This window comes from Oncorhynchus nerka, linkage group LG18, assembly GCF_034236695.1.
Source record: "Oncorhynchus nerka isolate Pitt River linkage group LG18, Oner_Uvic_2.0, whole genome shotgun sequence".
Lineage (NCBI taxonomy): Eukaryota > Metazoa > Chordata > Actinopteri > Salmoniformes > Salmonidae > Oncorhynchus > Oncorhynchus nerka.
This window is the reverse complement of record NC_088413.1, coordinates 31966901-31983026: the sequence shown is the minus strand read 5'-3', so window position 1 is coordinate 31983026 and position 16126 is coordinate 31966901. Positions and strand designations below refer to the sequence as shown.

Sequence of the window (16126 nt, the reverse complement as noted above, 5' to 3'; positions counted from 1 at the left end):
CCCCGGCCAAACCCAGACGACGCTGGGCCAATTATGCGCTGCCCTATGGGACTCCCAATCACGACCGGATGTGATACAGCCTGGATTCGAACAAGGAATTGTAGTGATGCCTCTTGCCCTGAGATGTAATGCTTTAGACCGTTGCGCCCGAGTGGCTGGTCAGCCCTTGCATCCTTAGCTTTGTCTATGAATTTGAGAGCGGCTACATTTTTCCAACCCTATCCCTAAGCTTTTTACAGAAACAGAAGATGAGACTTCCCTTATTGTTTCAAACACTGATTGGCGCTTTAATGTGTAACGTAATAAGCAGTACCTTGTTTGGATTTCAAACAGCTCGCATACGTTTTTCATTTCACCACGCCCTTTGAGCAATGACGCGAACCAATAAGATCCTTTCTCTTATGTGTAAACGGAAGTGAACATTGACCAAGAACAACTCCCACGTTAGTGTTTTATTTTTGTTACTTAGACGTTTATTAACAAACGGGAACAAAACATATTAATCTTTTAACTGAAAGCAGTTTAATTCGTGTTGGAGACAGGACTTTCTTGATAGATGTTTCCTAAGTAACGCTAGCTAGCTGCTAACATCAGCTAACAATGCCAATGGATAACTTTAACGGTTTGGGCATTCACACTCAAATAGCCTCCATTATGGAGATGCTAGCGAATGCAGCCGTTGCAGAGATATGTACACTCGTAGACAACGACTATGCAGTGTTTCGTTTGGAAATAACTCAAAGCCAGAAAGAAAACAGGGCATTGCGGAGGAAACTACAGCTACTGGACCTGAAGGTGGCACGGGAACGCGCAGAGAGGACCATTCGAGAGCGCACCCTCGCCAGTCGTACCAGTAGTGTCGCCAGTCGTACCAGTAGTGTCAAGATCCTTGATCGGTACAGAGGAATGGCAAGAGGTACATTTTGCAGAAGGCGGGGGCTGTCGCCCCGTTCTTGTCTTCATATAACTCAAGTGCCTGTTGCCCGGTTCTCCTCTGCACATGTGTTCAGATGTGTTAACCAGAATTTGGTCTTGGGTCAGTTTTTGGACAGTATGCAATAATTCCCCAGATTACTACACTACATGACCAAAAGTATGTGGACTCCTGCTTGTTGAACATCTTATTCCAAAATCATGGGCATTAATATTAGAGGTCGACCGATTGTGATTTTTCAACGCCAATACCGATTATTGGAGGCCCAAAAAAGCCGATACCGATTAATCTGCCAATTTATTTTATTTGTAATAATGACAATTACAACAATACTGAATGAACACTTATTTTAACTTAATATAATACATCAATAAAATCAATTTAGCCTCAAATAAATAATGAAACATGTCCAATTTGGTTTAAATAATGCAAAAACAAAGTGTTGGAGAAAGTAAAAGTGCAATATATGCCATGTAAGAAAACTAACGTTTAAGTTCCTTGCTCAGAACTTGAGAACATATGAAAGCTGGTGGTTCCTTTTAACACGAGTCTTCAATATTCCCAGGTAAGAAGTTTTAGGTTGTAGTAATTATAGGACTATTTCTCTCTATACCATTTGTATTTCATTAACCTTTGACTATTGGATGAACTTATAGGCACTTTAGTATTGCCAGTGTAACAGTATAGCTTCCTTCCCTCTCCTCGCTCCTCCCTGGGCTCGAACCAGGAACACATCGACAACAGCCACCCTCGAAGCAGCACCGTTACCCATGCAGAGCAAGGGAAACAACCACTCCAAGGCTCAGAGCGAGCGAGTGACATTTGAAACGCTATTAGCGTGCGCTAACTAGCCAGCCATTTCACTTCGGTTACACCAGCCTCATCTCGGGAGTTGATATGCTTGAAGTCATAAACAGCGCAATGCTTGACGCACAACGAAGAGCTGCTGGCAAAACGCACGAAAGTCCTGTTTGAATTAATGTTTGTGCGCCTGCTTCTGCCTACCACCGCTCAGTCAGATACTTAATGCTTGTATGCTCAGTCAGATTATACGCAACGCGTGACACGCTAGATAATATCTAGTAATATCATCAACCATGTGTAGTTAACTCGTGATTATGATTGATTGATTGTTTTTTATAATTTAAGTTTAACTTTTTATGGCTGCAGGGGCAGTATCGAGTAGCTTGGATGAAAAGGTGCCCATTGTAAATGGCCAGCTCCTCAGTCCCAGTTGCTAATATATGCATATTATTAGTAGTATTGGATAGAAAACACTCTGAAGTTTATAAAACTGTTTGAATTATGTCTGTGAGTATAACAGAACCTGAGAAATTCCACTTCCTGTTTGTATTTTTTTCTGGGGGTGGCAGATTCTCAACCAAGCTCTCATTGAAATTACAGCGAGATATGGATGAGTTTTCACTTCCTACGCCTTCCACTAGATGTCAATAGAACTTTGTCTGATGACTCTAATGTGAAGGAGGGTCGAATGAGACAGGAAATAGTCACCACTGCCACGAGTTGACCATGCTTTCACCATGCGCGTTCACAGAGGAAGGACCTGCGTTCCACCGGTCATCTGAAGTCATTCTAATTCTCCGGTTGGAACGTTATTCAAGATATATGTAAACAACATTCTAAAGATTGATTCAGTACATCGTTTGACATCATGTTTCTACTGACTGTTACGGCACTTTTGGACATTTCGTCACGTTATAGTGGACACGCTTTGTGACTTTGGAATTGTTTACCAAACGCGCTAACCAAAGTAGCTAATTGGACATAAATAACAGACATTTTCGAACAAATCAAGCATTTATTGTGGACCTGGGATTCCTAGGACTGCATTCTGATGAAGTTCATCAAAGGTAAGGAAACATGAATTATGTATTTTCTGTTCTGAGCTCCGTCTCAGATTATTGCATGGGTTGCTTTTTCCGTTAATTAAAAAAAATAATCTGACACAGCGGTTGCATTAAGGAGAGGTATATCTATAATTCCATGTGTATAACTTGTATTATCATCTACATTTATGAGTATTTCTGTTGAAACGATGTGGCTATGCAAAATCACTTGATGTTGTTGGAACTAGTGAATTTAATACGCCAATGTAAACTCAGATTTTTTTATATGAACTTTATCAAACAAAACATGCATGTATTGTGTAATATGAAGTCCTATGAGTGTTTTCTAATGAAGATAATTCAAGGTTAGTGTAATTTTATCTCTATTTCTGCTTTTTGCGAATGCTATATTTCGCTGGAAAATGGCTGTGCTTATTGTGGTTTGGTGGAGACCTAACATAATCATTTGTAGTGCTTTTTCTGAAAAGCATATTTGAAATCGGACACTTTGGTGGGATTAACAACAAGATTAACTTTAAAATGATATAAAACACATGTATGTTTTAGGAATTGTAATTATGACATTTCTGTGGTTTGAATTTGGCGCCCTCTATTTTCACTGGTAGTTGTCATATCGATCCAGTTAGCGGGATTGCAGTCATAACAAGTTAATGCTAGCTAGCAACTTACCTTGGTTTACTGCATTCGCATAACAGGCAGTCTCCTTGTGGAGTGCAAGGAGGCAGGTCGTTATTGCGTTGGACTAGTTAACTGTAAAGTTGCAAGATTGGTTCCCCCGAGCTGAAAAGGTGAAAATCTGTCTTTCTGCCCCTGAACGAGGCAGTTAACCCACCGTTCCTAGGCCGTCATTGAAAATAAGAATGTGTTCTTAACTGACTTGCCTAGTTAAATAAAGATTAACCTCTTCAGTCGACCCTCTACTTTTTTGAACATTCTGTTAAAAATCGCGCAACATTTCAGCGCCCTGCTACTCATGCCAGGAATATAGTATATGCATTTGCTTAGTCTGTGTGGATAGAAAACACTCAGACGTTTAAAAAACTGGTTAAATCACTGCTGTGGCTTTACCAGAACGGCATTTACATCGAAAAGCACAGGAAAAACTGATCACTGAAAATGGGAAAATATATCCATGCGCTACTTGATCCCATTGATAAAGGTGAACCACAATTAATTGACTGAGGTTGCAGTACCTACAGCTTCCACACGGTGTCTAGAGTCTTGTCATTTCCCTTCAAGTTTTTTCTTGGTCAAACACATGCAGGACACCGTATCTAATCCGGTCTAGGACCGGATATTTTCGTTGAGTTTCTAGCCGGACATTTTTCCAGACGGACAGCTAATGATCTTTACATCGCCTCCTGATGAATTTTATCGCTTATTAACGTTTACTAATACCTAAAGTTGCATTACAAACGTATTTCGAAGTGTTTTGTGAAAGTTTATCGTCGACTTTTTGAATTTTAAAAAATGACGTTACGTTTTGAAACAATGTTTTTTTCGTTTATCACACAGTCTACATATAACGATATCTAGGCTTTATATGGACCGATTTAATCGAAATAAAGACCCAAATAGTGTTTATGGGACATCTAGGAGTGCCAACAAAGAAGATGGTGAAAGGTAATGAATGTTTTCTATTTTATTGTGCGGTTTGTGTAACGCCGAAATGCTAATTATTTTGTTTACGTCCCCTGTGGGTCTTTTGGGGTGTTACATGCTATCAGATAATAGCTTCTCATGCTTTCGCCGAAAAGCATTTTAAAAATCTGACTTGTTGCCTGGATTCACAACGAGTGTAGCTTTAATTCGATACCCTGCATGTGTATTTTAATGAACTTTTGAGTTTTAACTAATACTATTAGCATTTAGCGTAGCGCATTTGCATTTCCAGAGCTCTAGTTGGGACGCAAGCGTCCCGAGTAGAAGCAACAGGTTAAATAAAGGTGTAAAAAATAAATAAAAAATCTGCAAAATCGGTGTCCAAAAATACTGATTTCCGATTGTTATGAAAACTTGAAATCTGCCCTAAATCGGCCATTACGATTTAATCGGTCGACCTCTAATTAATATGGAGTTGGTCCCCCTTTGCCTCATGAGCTTAGTTCAACTGTCTAACCCAATCAGAACCCAACATATACAATTGTTTTATTCCAATATTTGTAAACAAAGTAAATGTAAACAAACACTATATAGACTCAAAACATGGTTAAAACTAGAATTGTGATATAATGGATGGTCAGTCCTTGCATCCATAGCAAAAGTGGTTACATTTTTCCAATCCCTTCCCTCAGCTTGACATTGCCCTATGTAGGGTGCCATCTTTCAGATGGCACCCTACAGGTGTCCTGACTATCTGTGGTCACTAAAGATCCCATGGCACTTATCGTAAGAGTAGGGGTGTAGCTATACCCCAGGTCGTTGCTGTAAATGAGAATGTGTTCTCAGTCAACTTACCTGGTAAAATAAGGGTTTAATAAATAAATAATAAATAACAGCCTCCACTTTTCTGTGAAAGCTTTCCACTAGATGTTCAAACATTGCTGCTGGGACTTGCTTCCATTCAGCCACAAGAGCATTAGTGAGATAGGGTACTGAGGTTGGGCGAGTAGGCCTGGTTCACAGTCGGCGTTCCAATTCATCCCGAAGGTGTTTGATGGGGTTGAGGTCAGGGGTCTGTGCAGACCAGTCAAGTTCTTCCACACCGATCTTGACAAACCATTTCTATATGGACCGCTTTGTGCACAGTGGCATTGTCATGCTGAAACTTGAAAGGGCTTATTCCAAACTGTTGCCACAAAGTTGGAAGTACATAATCGTCTAGAATGTCATTGTTAAATCAATTTAAATGTTTTTTGTCACATGCATCAACCTTACAGTGAAATGCTTACTTACAAGCCCTTAACCAACAATGCAGTTTTAAGAAAAATAAGTGTTAAGAAAGTATTTACTAAAATATACTGAAGTTTTTTAAAATAATGTTGTTCAATTGGTAATATTCCTTTTTGTCTTCTTCTAATGCCTCTTAAGTGGAAAGTCATCTAAAAGTAATTGAAAGTAATCAGATTACGTTACTGAGTTTGGGTAATCCAAAAGTTACGTTACTGATTACAATTTCGGACAGGTAATTCATTCCCGATTACATTTAGAAAATAACCTACCCAACCCTGAATATTCTAACCAGATGCGCACAGCTTTTGGATGCAGATTGCAGAATAAAAGCAGGTCACCCAGTCGTCAGTCAGCGCCACAAAGAAACATTCATTGGTTGTTGTAACCACAGCAATATATTTTGGTGTTGTTGTACACTTACAGTGTTGTTTTGATTATTGCTTGAACAGTCACCAACATTATATTTGGTTGTGATCTTTGTACAATATCTACTTTGGATGCAGCAGTTGTTAGCCTGAATGCTGACACTCGTTCACATAGGCTGTAGCAAAGTTAGCCAAAGAGCCATTTTACTGGGCCAAGTTTAAGTGTTTTTTTTAAAGTATAATGCAGTTGATTTGAGATGATGACAGAAACGTTATATTAAGCAGGACATTCATATGAGCCTTATAATCCAAAAGTAGTTTGCAATGCATTCATAAGAAATATGTAAATAGATTTGGGGGGGGGGGGGGCGTTCTATGACAACTCCGCCGTGTTCTGCAACCAAATTGTGCATGTCGCCCTCGTGCAGCAATGTTTGCAAACACAGAAAGGGGTCTATATACCTTTGAGTAGACAACAGCTAACCTAACAACCTATTTTCCCCCAATCACTTTCTCAGGTGAAGGACATCTCACTGGAGGCCACAGGCGCTTTGAGAAGCCAGCGGGACACGATACATGGAGAGATGACCAACCAATCACTGTTGATGAGGGGAGTGGAACATTAACCCAGCACGTGATAGAGATTAGGGTAACATTGTTGCATTAATAGTTACAAGTACTTTGTAAATCAAATGTGGCTGATTTATTTCAGAAAGTCTCCACTCAGCTATTTACTTGCTTACATGCACATCTGCCATAGGGGAGCATGTGAGACTTCCCTAGGACATTGTTATCCAATTGTACTCATGTACCAGTAATAACCTCCTCTCTTCTTGTGTCAGTATGCAGATGCAGAGACTGCAGGTCCTGGGGTCAAGCTGGAAAGGTCTGAAGGAGAGCAAGCTCCACTGCACAGCAGAAACATCAAAACTGGAGTGGCTGGAGCAACCCCAGTAGCCACAGAGGACCCCACCACCGCCCCAGTGCAGCCCAGGACCCGACGCAGCATGACGGAGGTCAGTGGAACGCAGATCGCCGTCCTCAAATCAGAAACAGACACCCAAGGCTTTAACTGTAACACACAGGCCCTTACACACAGGATCTGACCACAGATCAGACTCAGAGAGACTGGGTTTGGGGAGACTGGGCTGTCCTCTTGGTATTTCACCAGAGCCAGAGGACGGTTCATTCCCATGGGGATGGTGATACGTTAGAAACTGGTGGTGGTGATCCTGCTTGTTCTTACACTACAGTGAAGGACCCTGGCAACATGCCCTTGGGTTTAGAGACACAGACTGATTTAGAGGGGACTGGAACCGGTACAGTAGTAGTGTATACTCTGAAGGGTGCCAAGATAAGAAAGGGGAGGGTCTGGTCGTAGATGAAGTGACTGTGAAGTTCCTACAACATGGAATGCAGATAATCACCTAGGTGACAGACACTCACAGGGCAGAGATTTCTTAGATTACAGGGAAAGCTTCGATAAATGTCACGAAACGCGTTGAGGGATCGCGACCCAGTGTCCACCGCAATGGATTCACTCAGCCATGTCCTTTTCGATCAGGTATTTAACTCAAACGACATGCCTAGAGCTCAGGCTCAGGGAGTCGGAGCCACATCAGGCAATCGTAAAGAAAACTGGTCTTCTGCATGTTCTGTAACAAAGGCTTCAGCTGCCCCCAGAAGGTGGAGATCCACAAGAGGGTCCATACGGGAGAAACCCTACAGCTGTACACAGTATCACATGCGCTTCTTCGAAGCTGGCACCCTGAAGAAGTATCAGAGGGTCCACACTGGGATGAAACGCTACAGCTGCCCCCACTGTGAGAAGCGGTCCTGCTACCAGCACCATCTGAGGTCCACACGGGAGAGAGGTCGTTCACCTGTACGCTAAGGGAATGGAAAATAAGTCTGGAAACACAGCAGATTGGCAAACATTCAGCAAATTGAGAAATCATGTAACTAAACTAAACAAAAAGAAGAAGAAACTATACAATGGAACAAAGATAAATTATATAAAGAATTATAATAAAAAGCTTTGGATTTCTTAAATGAAATTCTAGGCATTAAAGCTAACTCGGCTCCATCCTTCATTAAGGCTGATGGCTCATTCATAACAAAACCCTTTGATATTGCCAACTACTTTAATAACGTTTTTGTTGACAAGATTAGCATGACATGCAAACAAGAAATGCTGAGCCTTCATATTCATGCATAACACACCAAATTATGAAAGACAAGCGCTGTAGCTTTGAATCCTGCAAAGTTAGTGTGGAAGAGATTTTTTTTTTTTTTTTAAGTGTGATCTATAAATAAGGACAAAAACCACCTGGAACTGACTACCTGGATGGTAAATTACTGAGGTTTGTTGCGGAATATATTGCGACTCCTATTTTCCAGATATTCAATCTAAGCCTAGAAGACAGTGTGCCCTCAGGCCTGGAAGGAGGCAAAGGTCATTCCGCTGCCCAAAAATAGCAAAGCACCTTCGACCAAATACTATGTTATTTTACAGAAAACAAATTAACAACAGACTTTCAGCATGCTTATAGGGAAGGGCACTCAACATACTCGGCACTGACACGACTGATGACAAGAAATTGTTAAGAAGATTGTGGGAGTTGTTTTGTTAGACTTTGATCATAACATATTGCTGAAAAAACATAGGTGTTATGGATTAATATCCTCTGCCTTATGGATGGACAGTTATCAATCCAATAGAACACAGAGTGTTTTCTTTAATGGAAGCCTCTCTAATGCAAATTTGATTTAGTGTGGTGTACCGCAGGGCAGCCGGCTTGGACCTTTATTGTTTTCTGTGTTTACTTATGACCTTCCACTGACTTTGAATAAAGCATGTTTGTCCATGTACAATGACGACTCAACAGTATACACTGCTGGTGCAAAATAAATAACTGACACCCTTAACATAGAGCTCCAGTCAGTTTTAGAATTTGGTAACTAGCAGTAGTCTGGTGCTAAATATGTCAAAAACTAAAATCATAATTTCTGGTAAAAATCACTGGCTCAACCTTAAACCTCATTTGGATCTATTATTGAAAAATGTGGCAATTGAGCAAGTTGAAGAGACTAAACTGCTGCGTGTCACTCTAGATAGCAAGATATCATGGTCAAAACATAGAAACTCAATAGTTACTAAAATGGGAAGGCGTTACTCAGCTTTCTTGATACCTCAGTCAACCAGGCAGGTCCTACAGGTCCAAGTTTTGTCGCACCTAGACTACTTTCCTGTTGTGTGGTCAGGTGCGGCAAAGAAGAACATAGGCAAATTGCAGTTGGTCCAAAACAGAGCAGCAGGTTTTGCACTTAGATGTACACAGATGGCGAATATCAAAGTTGAGGAGAGATTGACTACGTCACTGTTGGTCTTTGTGCGAGATGTTGATGCGTTGAAGGTACCAAACTATCTGTTCAAGCAATTGGCACACAGTAACTTATCTGTATCACATAAGACATGCAACCGGAGGTCTCGTCAGTCTCCAGGTCCAGAACATAGGCTGGGAAACACACAGTATTAAATAGAGCCATGACTAAATTGAACTCTCTGCCACCCCATGTAACTCAAGATAATAAAAAACAGATAAAAGTACAACAGTGATTGTAAAGAGACACACAGACTTCTATTCATTTTGTATTGAATTACGTATTGTATTATGCATGTGATACGTGGTTGGGATACGACTGTGATATGTGGTCTCGCCTGACTATCTTAAGATGAATGCACTAGCTGTGGGTCACTCTGGAAGGGTGCTCTGCTGAATGACTCAATTGTAATGTAAATGTAGTGGTATGTATGTACACTGAACAAAAATATAAATGCAACATGTAAAGTGTTGGTCCCATGTTTCATGAGCTGAAATAAAATATAACATTTTCCATACGCACAAAAAGCTTATTTCTCTCAAATTTTCTGCACAAATTTGTTTACATCCCCGTTAGTGAGCATTTCTCCTTTGCCAAGATAATACATCCATCTGACAGGTGTGGCATATCAAGAATTTGATTAAACAGCATGATCATTACACAGGTGCCCCTTGTGCTAGGGACAATAAAAGGCCACTCTAAAATGTGCAGTTTTGCCACACAAACACAATGCCACAGATGTCTCAAGAGAGCATGCAATTTGCATGTTGACGGCAGGAGTGTCCACCAGAGCTTTTGCCATAGAATTTAATGTTCAATTCTCTACCATAAGCCACCTCCAACGTTGTTTTTAGAGAATTTGGCTGTACGTCCAACCGGCCTCATAACTGCAGATCACATCGTGTGGGCTGCTGTAGTGAATAGAGTTCCCCATGGTGGCGGTGGGCTTATGGTATGAGCAGGCATAAACTACGGACAACGAACACAACTGTATTTTATCAATGGCAATTGGAATGCACAAAAATACCGTAATGAGCTCTTGAGGTCCATTTTATGAAGGTATCTGTGACCAGTTGTGAAATCCATAGATTAGGGCCTAATGAATGTATTTCAATTAATTGATTTCCTTATATGAACTGTAACTCAGTAAAATCTATACAATTGTTGCATTTATAATTTTGTTCAGTATATATTTATGTATATCATGTATTTTATTTGTTGTTGTGTTTTCTGCTTGGACCCCAGGAAGAGTCACCGCTGCCTTAACAGCAGCTCATTGTGGATCCTAATAAAATACTAAATAAAAAAATAAACAGCAGTAGTGTGTCCTTTTCTGCAACAACTAAGAGCGTTGTGTGTTATAAGGCATAAGCCTAAAAAGTCTAACATATTGTGTTTGTACTGTGTAAGTTATATGATGTTCACAAATGCCTATTTTAAATGCCTATTATTACTTTCATTCAACTACTTGATGTTTTTCCCAAGATGCTTTTAACGAGAAAATGAAAGTAGTTTATCAAGTTCATGCAGAATTGTAGTTGAGACATGTATGTGGTTTTCAGATGGTGTATTCAAAACTTGTTTATGTTTAATAAACACAAAATGGGACTTTTCATTCTAAGACTCATTGAGACTCTCTTTAGTATACATCACATATGATCTCACCCTATTCTGCATACACACTACAGTAGTTTTACCTTTATAATCAATATACACTTACTAAATATACCTTACACATACCCACACACTAACAAACACCTAATGTACACCTCAAAATAGTTTAGTCAGGTTTGTCTGATGATGACTTTTGACTTGTCACAGCTGACTTATTTACCCACAACATATTTACACAGAGAGCACAAAAAAATTAGGAACACCTTCCTAATATTGAGTTTCACCCCTTTTTGTCCTAAGAACAAATCAAATCAATTTTTCTTGGTCACATACACATGGTTAGCAGATGTTATTGCGAATGTAGCGAAATGCTTGTGTTTCTAGTTCTGACAGTGCAGTAATATCTAACAAGTAATCTAATAATTCCCCAACAACTACTTAATACACAAATCTAAGTAAAGTGATGGAAAAACCTCAATTTGTAGGGGAATGGGCTCTACAAGTCATCTACAAGCATCCCACAGGGATGCTGGCCCATGTTGACTCCAATGCTTCCCACAGTTATGTCAAGTTGGCTGGATGTCAGGTGGTGGACCATTCTGTTGAGCGTGAAAAACCCAGCAGCGTTGCAGTTCTTGACACACTCAAACTGGTGCGCCTGGCACCTACTAACATACCCCTTTCAAAGGCACTTATGTCTTTTGTCTTGCCCCTTCACCCTCTGATTGGCACACATACACATTCCATGTCTCAATTATCTCAAAGCTTGAAAATAATTTCTTGAACCGGATTTTTTTTATTTTTTTATTTCTCCTCCGCTACACTGATTTGAAGTGGATTTAACAAGTGACATCAAGAAGGGATCATAGCTTTCACCTGGTCAGTCTATGTCATGGAGAGAGCAGGTGTTCCTAATGTATTGTACACTCAGTTTATATCCACCTTGATGGTTTTAACAACAACAAAGCAACAGTAAACATGTCGAGACAGGAGATCTGCTTGTTCAAAGTTTGGAATTTCAGTTGATTGCTATAGCGCCCTCTTGGGCCAATCAGTGTCATTTTGTAAATGCTAGGGCCCGGTTTCCCAAAATGGTGCTAATGATGAACTTAGCTTTAAGATGCTTTTGGGAAACTGGGACCCAGAGCTCTATGGTAAAATGTTTTATTAATCCAACTTTAGTCAAATTCGGGCCAGTGGTGTCTGAGATATTGCGTGTGACTAACGTGCGTACAGAGACAGTTCCATAGTCCCCTCTCCGATTTCATCGTGGGGGACAATGAAGTCATTCTGTAACTACAGTATAGGACTCAAACGTAGTGGGGATGGGTAAACACTCCATGTTGAAAGTGTGTTTATTATCTGTGTGTATGTACCTGAGGGAGTGTATGTCTGTGTAATCTGTATCACCTGTCTATTCCAGGAGGAGGAGAGTCCAGAGGTGCTTTTGGTGAAGGATGAGGGGTGTGAGGAGGGTCTGGGGAACATGGTCATGGAGGACAACCAGATTACACCTCCTCCTGAACCCACAGAGGAACCAGCTGAGCAGCACAAGACCACATACAGTATCACTGAGGTGAGCCCACTGTAAACTACTGTCTGCATGGTATTAGGTCAGAGCTCGGATCCACAAAGCCTCTCATTGCATGAGTGCTGGTCTAGGATCAGTTTAGCCTTTTAGATCATAATGAATAAGACTATGTAGACAGGTGGGGACATGATCCTCGATCAGTATTTCTACTCTGAGACTCTTTGTGGATACGGGTCCTGGTCTTGATTCATTTTGTATGAAGTGTGGGACCATGTCTTTGAATTATCAAACCATTAAAGAGTATCAAGTAATAAAATCAACTAACATGTTTGCATAGTACTCATAGAAATCCCTCATTGCCCAATCAGAAGCTGCTTCATAGCAGGATGCTCGTATCAGATTTCTTGATCCAACATCCTCTCACTCTGTATCTCTTACAGTCAGTAGACATGGAGGATGGGAAGCCTGATCTGCTGATAGTCAAAGAGGAGACAATAGAAGACGAACCAGAGAGCATTGACCTGCTGAGTCAACTAAAGATGGGGGAGCAAGGTAAGGGAGAAATACATATAGCCTACATACAGTAATAGATCTTCAATGGGAATACCGCCTGGCTATAATTTTTTTCATTTTCTTTATTCATCAAATTAAATCAATTCAACTTGTGTTTACATACAAAAACACACAATGTATGAACTTGACCAGATAATAGATTTTTTTTAAACTCCATATGTAGAGTTTTCTCTGCCATGTTTGTAAAGTCTATTTTCTAACCTCTTCCTGCAGGTGGTTGGCTGGAGGCTAACAGAGGAGACTGGGTAGCCATCTTGGATTCCCCCTACCAGGAAGGTGCAGCCAAAGTGCCTGGGGACAACATCACTGAGCAGGCGAGGACCAGAGGCGAAATAGTGGAAGTCAGTGGATGGGACAGCGTCCTCAACTCTGGGCTGGGGAACAACGCTGTTAACCACAACCAGAAACAGACAGTCGGACACAAAACAACTTCCGAACTTAGTCTCCATGACAACAGACTGGCTGAGACCAGGGCGAGACGTAGATTTGGAGGTGTCCCTATTCGGCTGGCGAGAACAGACACAGACTCGGCTAACGATGCTCCGTCCTGCTCCTATAGTTGTGATTCAGAGAGACTGATGGCACTTCAGGTTGACCCCCTAACAGGTGGTGCCTTCATCCTGCCTTCTATAGGATCTATCAACTGGAACATGGACCCTGCGACAACACAGACACTCCCTGGCCTTTGTCCTCCTGACACTCTCCTAATATTAAACCAGACCTCAGACAATGCCAGTGCCTCAACACCAAATGGCTATACAAGCCCATTGACAAATGAGAGTAATAGAGATGGAGTCAGTAAAGGTGGTGGCGCCAAAGAGAAGCGCTTCCCGTGTTCATTCTGTGGGAAAGCCTTCAGTTTCCCCAAACAGGTGGAGATCCACCAGAGGATGCACACGGGGGAGAAACCATTCGGCTGCCAACTGTGCCGGGCCAGTTTCTCCGACTCGTCCAACCTGAAGAGGCACCAGAGGGTCCACACAGGGGAGAAACCCCACAGCTGCCCCCAGTGTGAGAAGAGGTTCTCCCGCCAGGACCAGCTGAAGATGCACCTGAAGGTCCACACAGGAGAGAGGCCGTTCGCCTGCACGCACTGTGGAAAGAGGTTCTCAGAGAGGAGCTACCTCAGAATACACCAGCAGAAAATGCACATGGCCCATGTATAGAGTATAGGGACATGTAACGTAGTATTAGTAAGTTTGTTAATTCTGTTGGTGTTGGATGTAGAAGGAACTGGATGAGGTGAACTGAGGAAAGAATTAGTAGATGATATGGTGATGATGGTTGGTGTGATGGTGTCTGTAAAAATGCTTCACTGATAAAAAGGGACAACCTTGTCCTATTGTTTGAATTTTGGTGTTTTATAATGAGGAAATGTTTACTTGACATGAAGCTGTGTGTAATGTAATGTTAAACCTTTTCCAAAGTATTCTAAAATTAATTTGATCAAAATGGGGGTACCAGATTTACAGAAAATATCAATTGTGATCATACAAGTTGTTCAACAAATCATACAAATCAAATCTTTTTAATTACTCATTTTAAAGCAGTCTTTTTAATTACATTTTTTTAATCGTCACTTTGTCTAATAATTCACTGTGTGTTTATTTTTTTTAAATAGAATGCCAAAATATTTTTTTTAATCATTTATTTCCCTGAGACTCCACTGAAATGCTCAGTCTGATCGTGTGGAAGTTAGGAATCAAATTTGAATATGAAATTATATATTTACATACACAGTCCTGATTGGCTGATAGGAGGGGTGTAGATAACTTCCACAGGTGTGTAGGTTACTTTGTCTTGTCATCAAAACAAAGTAATCTTAATATCATTGTTGTACATTTTCCAATAGGTCACCAGAAGATGCAGGGCCAGAACAGACTTTTTGCATGGTGGACCATCCTGGCATATACCCTGTCTGCCGTGTACTGTAGATATGTGGTAGTGGTGGAGTAGGGGCCTGAGGGCACACAGTGTGTTGTGAAATCTGTGAATGTGTTGTAATATTTTTATTGTATAAACTGCCTTAATTTTGATGAACCCCAGGCAGCAACTAATGGGGATCCATAATAAACAAAACAATTCATTGCAGAATGCAATGATTATCTACAGGGCAGTCTATATGGTATAATCTTCAGTAGCATCAATAAAGCATAGAATCAATCAGATCAAGCGTTAACTGGCGATACCGGATGTTTTTGTGGTGTCGGAGGTGGAACTGCGTTGCAGCTGTCAAATCGGTGAGCAGCTGCTCTTGTGATTATGGTCACGAAGCCACACCCGCCCCCTCGATTTAGTTCAAAACAAGAAAGTGTAGACTATGTAGAAATAATTACATTCAACTTGAAAAATCATTCAACTAAATAATGAGGATCTCTATCATCCTAATCGAGGTGTAGATTACATTTTACATTCCAGTGTTCAAACTTGTAAACAAGGCTGTATATTATTTCTGTTAATGTGACTGCGTGCAGCCAATGGCAATGTCCGCTTTAGATATAATGCTAGGAGCCCCTTGTGGATTTGACAGCTCTAACACAGTTCCACCTCCGACACCACCAAAATAACTGCTATGTGAATGTCGACAACATTTTACGAAATAGACTCTGTGATGATACTGGAGATGATAACTGATTTACATTTTTCAAATGAATACACATTTTGGAATGTTTTGCTGTTGAAAGTAAATAAAGAAACCAGACTGCAATGAAAGATTGTTGTCATTCTTCATAAATGATCCTTTCAGTTATTGACATAACATAATAAACATAATAAACAGATCGTAAAAAGGGTTATGATGAAAGTCTAAATCATGGCATGTAAGTGTCTTTTCAAGTTATGTGCTCAAGCCAGACGGATTACCAGGACGTGTACTCAAAAGCATATGCGGACCAACTGACAAGTGTCTTCATTGACATTTCCAATCTCTCCCTGACCCAGTCTGTAATACCTACATGTTTCAAAC

At 40.7% G+C, this 16126-nt stretch overlaps 1 protein-coding gene across 2 annotated transcripts; it reads left to right on the top strand.

Moving 5' to 3' along the window:
• The first annotated feature begins 334 nt into the window (after positions 1–334).
• Positions 335–15327, top strand: LOC115145714 (zinc finger protein 777-like). Of its 2 annotated transcripts, none has more exons than XM_029687237.2 (6): positions 335–916; positions 6578–6708; positions 6902–7075; positions 12481–12633; positions 13029–13140; positions 13375–15327. In XM_029687237.2, exons 1-6 carry the CDS (start codon positions 601–603, stop codon positions 14325–14327), a joined length of 1839 nt encoding a protein of 612 aa, XP_029543097.1. In that variant the 5' UTR covers positions 335–600; the 3' UTR covers positions 14328–15327. The 2 variants fall into 2 exon arrangements, with proteins under 2 accessions (XP_029543097.1, XP_064860072.1); XM_065004000.1 differs by lacking the exon at positions 335–916 and adding an exon at positions 931–2805.
• Positions 15328–16126: the final 799 nt, after the last annotated feature.

Coding starts and splice junctions, on each gene's coding strand:
- LOC115145714 (XM_029687237.2), top strand. CDS start 601: ATGCCAATGGATAACTTTAACGGTTTGGGCATTCACACTCAAATAGCC. Junction 6,709..6,901: donor AGCACGTGATAGAGATTAGG/GTAACATTGTTG, acceptor TTCTTGTGTCAG/TATGCAGATGCAGAGACTGC. Junction 13,141..13,374: donor ACTAAAGATGGGGGAGCAAG/GTAAGGGAGAAA, acceptor CTCTTCCTGCAG/GTGGTTGGCTGGAGGCTAAC.